The sequence below is a fragment of the Ranitomeya imitator genome, chromosome 2 (genome assembly GCF_032444005.1).
Source record: "Ranitomeya imitator isolate aRanImi1 chromosome 2, aRanImi1.pri, whole genome shotgun sequence".
Classification (NCBI taxonomy): domain Eukaryota; kingdom Metazoa; phylum Chordata; class Amphibia; order Anura; family Dendrobatidae; genus Ranitomeya; species Ranitomeya imitator.
Genome location: NC_091283.1, coordinates 188,515,747 through 188,526,577, shown reverse-complemented (window position 1 = coordinate 188,526,577; position 10,831 = coordinate 188,515,747). Strand labels below are relative to the sequence as shown.

General features: G+C 48.5%; 1 protein-coding gene across 2 annotated transcripts in view; it reads left to right on the top strand.

Moving 5' to 3' along the window:
• The first annotated feature begins 602 nt into the window (after positions 1–602).
• STXBP1 (syntaxin binding protein 1) overlaps positions 603–10,831 on the top strand; it is a 66,895-nt gene continuing 56,666 nt past the window's right edge. Inside the window, exon 1 of one of the 2 annotated variants that reach the window (XM_069748363.1) lies at positions 603–874. In XM_069748363.1, coding sequence (XP_069604464.1) covers positions 838–874 — 37 coding nt within the window. In that variant the 5' untranslated portion in view covers positions 603–837. The remainder of the gene's footprint in view (positions 875–10,831) is intronic. The other variant, XM_069748362.1, reaches the window with a different exon arrangement.

Genomic DNA, 10,831 nt, shown 5'->3' with positions numbered 1-10,831 from the left:
TCCAGCAGAGCATTGTAAGAAACTCATTGATGGTTACCGGAAGCGGTTGGTCGCAGTTATTTTGGCTAAAGGTTGTGCAACCAAGTATTAGGCCGAGGGTGCCAATACTTTTGTCTGGCCCATTTTTGGAGTTTTGTGTGAAATGATCAATGTTTTGCGTTTTGCTTCATTCTCTTTTGTGTTTTTTCATTTAAGACAAATTAAATGAAGATAATACCAAAGAATTTGTGATTGCAATCATTTTCAGGAAGAAACTGAGTATTATCTGCCAGAATTGCAGGGGTGCCAATACTTTTGGCCATGCCTGTAGATAATAGAGAGATAATAGATAGATGATAGATAATTGATAGATAATAGATAAATGATAGATAACAGATGATATACGATAGATAATAGATAGATAATACTGTAGATAGATAATAGATAGATAATAACAGACAAATGATAATAGATAGTTAATAGCTAAATGATAGATAACAGATGATATATGATAGATAATAGATAAATGATAGATAACAGATGATATATGATAGATAATAGATAAATGATAGATAGATAATAGGTGGGTAACACAATGATGTTCCGGGGGATGTGTGGTCCAGGGCCACAGTCCAGGATGCAGATGATGGGGGCAGTAGTGTCCTGGTGATGGCAGGGTGTTGGTACAGCTGTCACCCCTCCCCGGCTCTGCTGCAGCACCCCTCCTCTCCGGTCAGCTGACAGCAGCCTCATCCTCCTCCTCCATCCTCAGCCTCCTCTACCTCCAGCTCTCTCCTCCCTCTCCCCTGCAGTCGGATCTCTCTCTCGGTTCGGCTCTAGCTCTTGGATCGGATCAGGATGGCACCCAGCGGGCTGAAGGCAGTGGTGGGAGAAAGTAAGCTGGTGGGCACTGATGGGTGGGCGCAGCACAGGTGCGGGGGATAGCGGTGCGGGTCCGTGGCGGGGAGACCCCTCCCTGTGTCCTGCGGAGGTGTCTGCAGCTGTCCGCAGCCTCTTGTCTCCTTCTCCCTCATCCCTGCACGCACCACCATCATCCCCTGTGTGTGCTGCAGCATCAGCCATTCATCCGTGCCTCCCCTCCCCCAGCCCACCATGCATCCCTGGCTCACCCCACACTCCATGCCACCCTGCAGTTATCTGTGCCCTAGAAGATGCCAGCCGTTATGTGATCATCCCTGGTGATGGCATAAAATCATACTACCACCCCCATCATCATCAATCATGTGCCCTGACTCCTCCCATCACCCCCCTCCTCATCCATGCCTGTCTCCTCATTCCCAGCATCCCTCCTGATGCCTCACTGCCCCCCACCCCAATCTCCAGGGGGTGTCCTAATGCTACCATGTATGGACACTTATATTACCGGCAGACTCACATGTCTCCCATCTGATTATTACACCATTATTAGAAGCCCGAGGTGACATCCCAATATTACCAGCTGCTGCAGAACCTCTTTTTTAGTAGGAAGTTAAAAAAGGATTATTTTATTTCATATAAAACCCCAGGCGCTATATTACCTTTTTATCAGGAAGGTTTAACTTCATTGACTAATATAGATATATATCTTCTAATATCCCAGCTGCTGAGGAACCTCTTTTTTATCAGGAAGGTGAAGCTTTATGGCAATTACTCTTTACTTAATATATGTTTTTTTTTCTTTACAGGATGGTATGATAGGTCATGTTAATTACTTCTTGATTAAAGTGAAGCTCTTTGTGTTAAGAGGTTCTGCAGCAGCTGGAACCATGTAATTATAATATAAACAGATGGCACAACATGGCGATACTTAATAATTGCTGCTATTGAAGAGGTGGACATAGACAATAGGGAAACATTTTGATCCAAGGGGTTATTTATGCCCTCTTTTATTATTTTTATTTTTTAATTGACCCCCTTTGCCCATAAGGGCCCTTGTGCAATTACATACGTAGCATGTGTGGTCTGTGCACCCCTATAATGGCCCTAGTGCAGTCACACACGCTATACGTATGGTATATCCACCTGTGTAACACACAGCATGAATGGCATGTCCACCCCTATAATGGCCAGATGCACAGGTTTCACCTATCGTTTGTCTGCCCCTATAATGTAAGACCCTTGTGCTGATGCGCAGGCTGCACCTATGGTATGTATTCCAGGTGAGTTGCACAGGCTGCACCTACGGTATGTCTTCCTCTTCCCCCTATTCAGGGTCTGGTGAGTTGCGCAGGCTGCACCTACGGTATGTCTTCCTCTTGCCCTATTCGGGCTCTGGTGAGTTGCGCAGGCTGCACCTACTATATGTCTTCCTCTTCCCCCTATTCTGGCTCTGGTGAGTTGCGCAGGCTGCACCTACGGTATGTCTTCCTCTTCCCCCTATTCGGGGTCTGGTGAGTTGCGCAGGCTGCACCTACGGTATGTTTTCCCCTCCCCCCTATTCGGGCTCTGGTGAGTTGCGCAGGCTGCACCTACGGTATGTCTTCCTCTTCCCCCTATTCTGGCTCTGGTGAGTTGCACAGGATGCACCTACGGTATGTCTTCCCCTCCTCCCTATTCGGGCTCTGGTGAGTTGCGTAGGCAGCACCTACGGTATGTCTTCTCCTCCCCCCTATTCGGGCTCTGGTGAGTTGTGCAGGCTGCACTTACGGTATGTCTTCCTCTTCCCCTATTCGGGCTCTGGTGAGTTGCGCAGGCTGCACCTATGATATGTCTTCCTCTTCCCCCTATTCTGGCTCTGGTGAGTTGCGCAGGCTGCACCCATGGTATATCTTCCTCTTCCCTCTATTCTGGCTCTGGTGAGTTGCGCAGGCTGCACCTATGGTATGTCTTCCTCTTCCCCCTATTCGGGCTCTGGTGAGTTGCGCAGGCTGCACCTACGATATGTCTTCCTCTTCCCCCTATTCTGGCTCTGGTGAGTTGCGCAGGCTGCACCCATGGTATATCTTCCTCTTCCCTCTATTCTGGCTCTGGTGAGTTGCGCAGGCTGCACCTACGGTATGTCTTCCCCTCCCCCCTATTCGGGCTCTGGTGAGTTGTGCAGGTTGCTCCTACGGTATGTCTTCCCCTCCCCCCTATTCGGGCCCTGGTGAGTTGGGCAGGCTGCACCTACAGTATGTCTTCCTCTTCCCCTATTCGGGCTCTGGTGAGTTGCGCAGGCTGAACCTACGGTATGTCTTCCCCTCACCCCTATTCGGGCTCTGGTGAGTTGCGCAGGCTGCACCTAAGGTATGTCTTCCCCTCCCCCCTATTCGGGCCCTGGTGAGTTGGGCAGGCTGCACCTACAGTATGTCTTCCTCTTCCCCTATTCGGGCTCTGGTGAGTTGCGCAGGCTGAACCTACGGTATGTCTTCCCCTCCCCCCTATTCGGGCTCTGGTGAGTTGTGCAGGCTGCACCTACGGTATGTCTTCCCCTCCCCCCTATTCGGGCTCTGGTGAGTTGCGCAGGCTGCACCCATGGTATATCTTCCTCTTCCCTCTATTCTGGCTCTGGTGAGTTGCGCAGGCTGCACCTATGGTATGTCTTCCTCTTCCCCCTATTCGGGCTCTGGTGAGTTGCGCAGGCTGCACCTACGATATGTCTTCCCCTTCCCCCTATTCTGGCTCTGGTGAGTTGCGCAGGCTGCACCCATGGTATATCTTCCTCTTCCCTCTATTCTGGCTCTGGTGAGTTGCGCAGGCTGCACCTACGGTATGTCTTCCCCTCCCCCCTATTCGGGCTCTGGTGAGTTGTGCAGGTTGCTCCTACGGTATGTCTTCCCCTCCCCCCTATTCGGGCTCTGGTGAGTTGCGCAGGCTGCACCTACGGTATGTCTTCCCCTCCCCCCTATTCGGGCCCTGGTGAGTTGGGCAGGCTGCACCTACAGTATGTCTTCCTCTTCCCCTATTCGGGCTCTGGTGAGTTGCGCAGGCTGAACCTACGGTATGTCTTCCCCTCACCCCTATTCGGGCTCTGGTGAGTTGCGCAGGCTGCACCTAAGGTATGTCTTCCCCTCCCCCCTATTCGGGCCCTGGTGAGTTGGGCAGGCTGCACCTACAGTATGTCTTCCTCTTCCCCTATTCGGGCTCTGGTGAGTTGCGCAGGCTGAACCTACGGTATGTCTTCCCCTCCCCCCTATTCGGGCTCTGGTGAGTTGTGCAGGCTGCACCTACGGTATGTCTTCCCCTCCCCCCTATTCGGGCTCTGGTGAGTTGCGCAGGCTGCACCTACGGTATGTCTTCCCCTCCCCCCTATTCGGGCCCTGGTGAGTTGGGCAGGCTGCACCTACAATATGTCTTCCTCTTCCCCTATTCGGGCTCTGGTGAGTTGCGCAGGCTGAACCTACGGTATGTCTTCCCCTCCCCCCTATTCAGGCTCTGGTGAGTTGTGCAGGCTGCACCTACGGTATGTCTTCCCCTCCCCCCTATTCGGGCTCTGGTGAGTTGTGCAGGCTGCACCTACGGTATGTCTTCCCCTCCCCCCTATTCGGGCTCTGGTGAGTTGCGCAGGCTGCACCTACGGTATGTCTTCCCCTCCCCCCTATTCGGGCTCTGGTGAGTTGTGCAGGCTGCACCTACGGTATGTCTTCCCATCCCCCCTATTCGGGCTCTGGTGAGTTGCGCAGGCTGCACCTACGGTATGTCTTCCTTTCCCCCCTATTCGGGCCCTGGTGAGTTGGGCAGGCTGCACCTACAGTATGTCTTCCTTTCCCCCCATTCGGGCTCTGGTGAGTTGCGCAGGCTGCACCTACGGTATGTCTTCCCCTCCCCCCTATTCGGGCCCTGGTGAGTTGGGCAGGCTGCACCTACAGTATGTCTTCCTCTTCCCTTATTCGGGCCCTGGTGAGTTGGGCAGGCTGCACCTACAGTATGTCTTCCTCTTCCCTTATTCGGGCTCTGGTGAGTTGCGCAGGCTGAACCTACGGTTTGTCTTCCCCTCCCCCCTATTCGAGCCCTGGTGAGTTGGGCAGGCTGCACTTATGGTATGTCTTCCCCTCCCCCCTATTCGGGCCCTGGTGAGTTGGGCAGGCTGCACCTACAGTATGTCTTCCTCTTCCCTTATTCGGGCTCTGGTGAGTTGCGCAGGCTGAACCTACGGTATGTCTTCCCCTCCCCCCTATTCGGGCTCTGGTGAGTTGCGCAGGCTGCACTTATGGTATGTCTTCCCCTCCCCCCTATTCGGGCCCTGGTGAGTTGGGCAGGCTGCACCTACAGTATGTCTTCCTCTTCCCTTATTCGGGCTCTGGTGAGTTGCGCAGGCTGAACCTACGGTTTATCTTCCCCTCCCCCCTTTTCGGGCTCTGGTGAGTTGCGCAGGCTGCACTTATGGTATGTCTTTCCCTCCCCCCTATTCGGGCTCTGGTGAGTTGTGCAGGCTGCACCTATGGTATGTCTTCCCCTCCCCCCTATTCAGGCTCTGGTGAGTTGCGCAGGCTGCACCTACGGTATGTCTTCCCCTCCCCCCTATTCGGGCCCTGGTGAGTTGGGCAGGCTGCACCTACAGTATGTCTTCCTCTTCCCCTATTCGGGCTCTGGTGAGTTGCGCAGGCTGAACCTACGGTATGTCTTCCCCTCCCCCCTATTTGGGCTCTGGTGAGTTGTGCAGGCTGCACCTACGGTATGTCTTCCCCTCCCCCCTATTCGGGCTCTGGTGAGTTGCGCAGGCTGCACCTACGGTATGTCTTCCTTTCCCCCCTATTCGGGCCCTGGTGAGTTGGGCAGGCTGCACCTACAGTATGTCTTCCTCTCCCCCCATTCGGGCTCTGGTGAGTTGCGCAGGCTGCACCTACGGTATGTCTTCCTCTCCCCCCTATTCGGGCTCTGGTGAATTGCGCAGGCTGAACCTACGGTATGTCTTCCCCTCCCCCCTATTCGGGCTCTGGTGAGTTGCGCAGGCTGCACTTATGGTATGTCTTCCCCTCCCCCCTATTCGGGCCCCGGTGAGTTGGGCAGGCTGCACCTACAGTATGTCTTCCTCTTCCCTTATTCGGGCTCTGGTGAGTTGCGCAGGCTGAACCTACGGTTTGTCTTCCCCTCCCCCCTATTCGGGCTCTGGTGAGTTGCGCAGGCTGCACTTATGGTATGTCTTCCCCTCCCCCCTATTCGGGCCCTGGTGAGTTGCGCAGGCTGCACCTATGGTATATCTTCCCCTCCCCCCTATTTGGGCTCTGGTGAGTTGCGCAGGCTGCACCTACGGTATGTCTTCCTCTTCCCCCTATTCGGGCCCTGGTGAGTTGCGCAGGCTGCACCTATGGTATGTCTTCCCCTCCCCCCTATTCGGGCTCTGGTGAGTTGTGCAGGCTGCACCTACGGTATGTCTTCCCCTCCCCCTATTTGGGCTCTGGTGAGTTGCGCAGGCTGCATCTATGATATGTCTTACCCTCCCCCCTATTCAGGCCCTGGTGAGTTGGGCAGGCTGCACCTACGGTATGTCTTCCCCTCCCCCCTATTCGGGCCCTGGTGAGTTGCGCAGGCTGCACCTACGGTTTGTCTTCCCCTCCCCCCTATTCGGGCCCTGGTGAGTTGCGCAGGCTGCACCTACAGTATGTCTTCCCCTCCCCCCTATTCGGGCCCTGGTGAGTTGCGCAGGCTGCACCTACGGTATGTCTTCCTTTCCCCCCTATTCGGGCTCTGGTGAGTTGCGCAGAATGCACCTACGGTATGTCTTCCTCAGTGAAGAATACTATGACAATCCTTGCACTCCCAGATCTTATTTACTTTTTCCACAAAAGTTGCAGGTGCGGAGGCAAGTTACACAGATGTTCTCCTTGTTCATAATTTATTACATGGGAAGAACATGTTCAGTATAGTGATAGTGTGTGCACATGACGAGATTGTCACCACGAGGCACTGAGGATGGTGACATCGATAGACTGTCATCTGAGCTCTGTTCCATAATAGAGTGTCTTAAAGGGGTATTTCAGACGTGGCAAATAAATCTAATTTATTGTACAATAAAATGTAATACAGTTTTTTCAATTTACTTTGTGCATCAATTTCTTATGGTCTGAAGACCTCTGCTTTCTGTCTTTAAATCAGATATAATTTGTGGAGGAACCCTCCCTCAAGTGTTAGATTCTCCTACAGCACTCCCGTAGGAGAAAATAGGTATTACACAGTCACTTTGGAATCAGTGCGCTGTCACTATAATCATGTATGCATTTATCTAGTACTCTTTGCATCTATTTTCTTCTATAGTTAATGGTCAACCCCCTTTGTTAAAGGGTTACTCTCATCTCAGACATTTTAAGCATATCCAGTATCCTTATCTCGAGATTGCTTTTCTTTTATTAACTTTCTCCAGAAATAATACTAAAGAATAGAGATAAGACCAATGTCTATCAAACATTGTCATAAATGTATTGGATTAGAATATCCCTTTAAAGGCAAAACTCACTCATTTTTATAAAAAAATTTTTTTTTCAATATTTGCTATGTAAATTTTTTTTTTCATCAATATAATTAATTAAAATCTCCTTATATCCTGATAGCAATGCATTGTGGGAGCTCAGGTGACCGTTTACACATTTAAACCTAATTGGCTCAGTCACATATCTGGCAATGGGGCGGAGCTAAACTGCTCTCTATTTCTGAGGGCAGTCAGCAGGGGTTTGCAGCAACGGAAAAAAAAAAGACATAAAGAAATCAAAATCAATGCAAAAAAAGTTTGATTTTTTTTTTTATTAATATTTTAATAATTTATTAATTTTAATACAATTTAAGAAACAGGAACAGAAGCCAAAAATGTAAAAAAAAATAAAAAATTCAACACAAATATTAGGTCATTTTCTGAAAACACTCTTAGGACAAAACTATTTTGTTACAGAATTGTTTGTATCAGAATGGCACTTGCATAAATAAATTCACATACTACAGAATCAACCCATTCAGATATATGGAATAGCTTTTTTTTCAGGCCTAGGTCGGAATACCCCTTTAAAATAAAAAATAGCACCAAAAAAGATTGGCTTAAGTAAAGGTATGTGCACACATTGAGTATTTGTAGCAGATTTTTTTGCTGCAAAAACCAGAGTATGGGCAGGAAAGATGTTGTGCAAAATACATGCAAGCGCTTTTACTTGTGTATTTTCCCCATTCATTAAAACAGGTGTAAAACGCTGCAAAAATGCTGAAAGAATTGACTTGAGATTCCATCCCCCATTCATCTGTATAGGGAACGACTTGATCAGTGCCATTGCATGATCGTTGCCATTTTTTTTAATACCTATGGGACAAGCGATTTACTAGTTTTTTTCCGCAGGTCCCGCAGACTTAGATTAAAAATCGTTTACAACCATGCCACTCCAATCAGTCCCAATGCAGGGAGCAGGAAAGGTGGATCCGAAGTTGTTGGGAGTCCCAGCAGTCAGGACTTTATCACCTACCCCCACTAACCAGCCTCCGTGACCTCCGTATACTCTGTCTGAATGACATTTCCCAAAACTGAGCAGCAGATGAATTCTGTAATTGACAATATGACGGCAGCTGGAATGTGACGCCCGTGTGTAAAATGATATTGTGGGTGACGCCATTGTGACTATGGAGAAGGCCCCCAGAGCGAGGCATGGAGGCCTCTATTAGGCTGGGTTCACACATAGCAGATTTGATATTTCTGCATTGAAAAAAATCTATGAAAGGATGTGTTCATTAATGTAGTTATTGTTTGTGTAACATTGTATGTGCTGCTTTGTAGGTAGACAATACAAGAACAGCTGCGTCCAAGTCTCCTCTCCACAACACAATCATATTACCCTCCATCAACCCCATTAATGACGGATTGTAAGCGGTTAATCAGCTTGCTCTCAGAGGACTGAGCGATTAATCACTTATATAGGGCCGTCCCTGCACTCATGGCCGCCTCGAATAACACTGCGCAATGACAGCATTTCTTACAAGGAGCTCGTCCCTCGGCTGCATGTGACATAGGAATGAACAGATGTGGTTGGATCAATGTCAAGCGAGTAGTTGATAGGTAGGTGTTCTGTCCGTGCTAACACCGGGTGGCACGCTGACTAATATTATTTAATAGGGCTGTACAGATGATGGAATGAGGGTCCCTGTGAAAGAAATCGCTGTGTGCACAAGTCTCTTCCGAGTTTCGAATGAAAATTGCCCATTCAAGTCTTTGGGAGTGCAGAAAAAAAATGGATCCCATACGGATCATCCATATTGCATACATTTTTTTTATGAGTACATTGCCATTATTAACATAGGAAATTGTATTTGGTAAATTTTACTAACTGCTGATGTACAGTGTAAAAAACGGATGCCAATATGTATCAAAATCGTCTCCTCTGAACCCGTCCTAAGGGCTCGAACAGACGGACGTATCATCGCCCCGTTTGCTGCCCTTGTGTACTACATATTGCATACGGAGAGCTCATGGACCCATTGTCGCCAGTGCACATGGTTGATTTTCTACGTGGACCGATGGTCTACGTGGACAGAAATGGAGCCAGTCACATCCTTAACTTGCGGTTGTGACTGGCCCAATTTTTAATATGGCAGTCAGAACCCGGTCTAAAGTAAGTGACTATAGCACGAATTTAGAAAGACTTTCTAAGGCCTCATTCAGACGTGTGTTCTTCGCGTATGTGTTTTTCCCCTCTTATTTTTCACGAATAAAACATGCACCATAATAATCTATGGGGCTGTTCATGAGTCAGGTTTTTTTGTGGACTATGTGTCCGCAAATGGATCACAGAGACACGTCCCTTTTATAACCTGTGTCACAGATGAAAATCACCTATAGGTTATGTTCACACACAGTGGTGTCCGCGTCGGACCACATACTATATTCTTTAATTTATTACTTTTTTTTGTTGTTTTTCACAGCTCACATCACGTTTTATAAAAACTGGACGGGGCTTAGTGGAAGTGACGGGGCCATGTGTGGGACCAGTTTACAATAGGTAGTGGAGTTACTCATGGTGCAGATCTCCACCTCCGCAAATGATGCGCCTTAGTTATTAAAGGTGCCTTGTAATAAATTATTAACTACCCACAAGTATAAGCAGTCCTTTACTGAGATGATCCCATCCTGCCTACTAAGGGCTCATACTCATCGGCGAGGAAAACGGATGAGTACAATCTGATAAAAATTTGGACTGCACTATGACCAATGTTAATCTCTGAGTAGCTACTCTTCTGCGGTTTTTTTTTTTTTTTTTTTCTCAGCTCAGATCGGGATGAGAAAAAAATTGTAGCATGCTGTGATTGTCCTTGTATCTTTGGCAAGACTCACCAATGCAAGTTAATAGGTGTGATAAAATAAAAATCACACGGCACATGGACCATGAGAGTCCTTTGAAAAGCTGGCAATTAGCCTCGTACCGTAAAGTCACAGCGTGACCCGAAATAATAGATATGTACACATAGAATAGATATATATAAAGATGTCAGTGACCTATATAATGAGTACATTGCATTTGTAGCTTACTGGACATTTATTTTATTACTTACTAAATTATTTTCTGAAAAAAAATGGCATGCAATCCCCCAACATTTTAACAACCAGCAGAGGGAAAGCAGACAGCTTGGGGTAGATCTTTATAGCATGGGAAGGGGGTAATAGCCACGGAGCTTTCCAAGCTATTAATATCGGCTCACAGCTTTTTACCTAGCCTTTCCTGACTTAGAGTCCCCCTATAATTATTAACCAGCAAAGGCTAGGCAGGCAGCTATGGCTTGATATTAATTACCTAGGAAAGGGTCATGGATACTGGCCCCATCCCACACTAAAGCATCAGCTCTCAGCCACCCCAGAAATGGTGCATCCATAAGATGCACCAATTCTGGCACTTAGCCTCACTCTTCCCACTTGCCCTAGTGCGGTGGCAAGTGGGGTGATAGTTGGGGGGTTGATGTCACCTTTGTA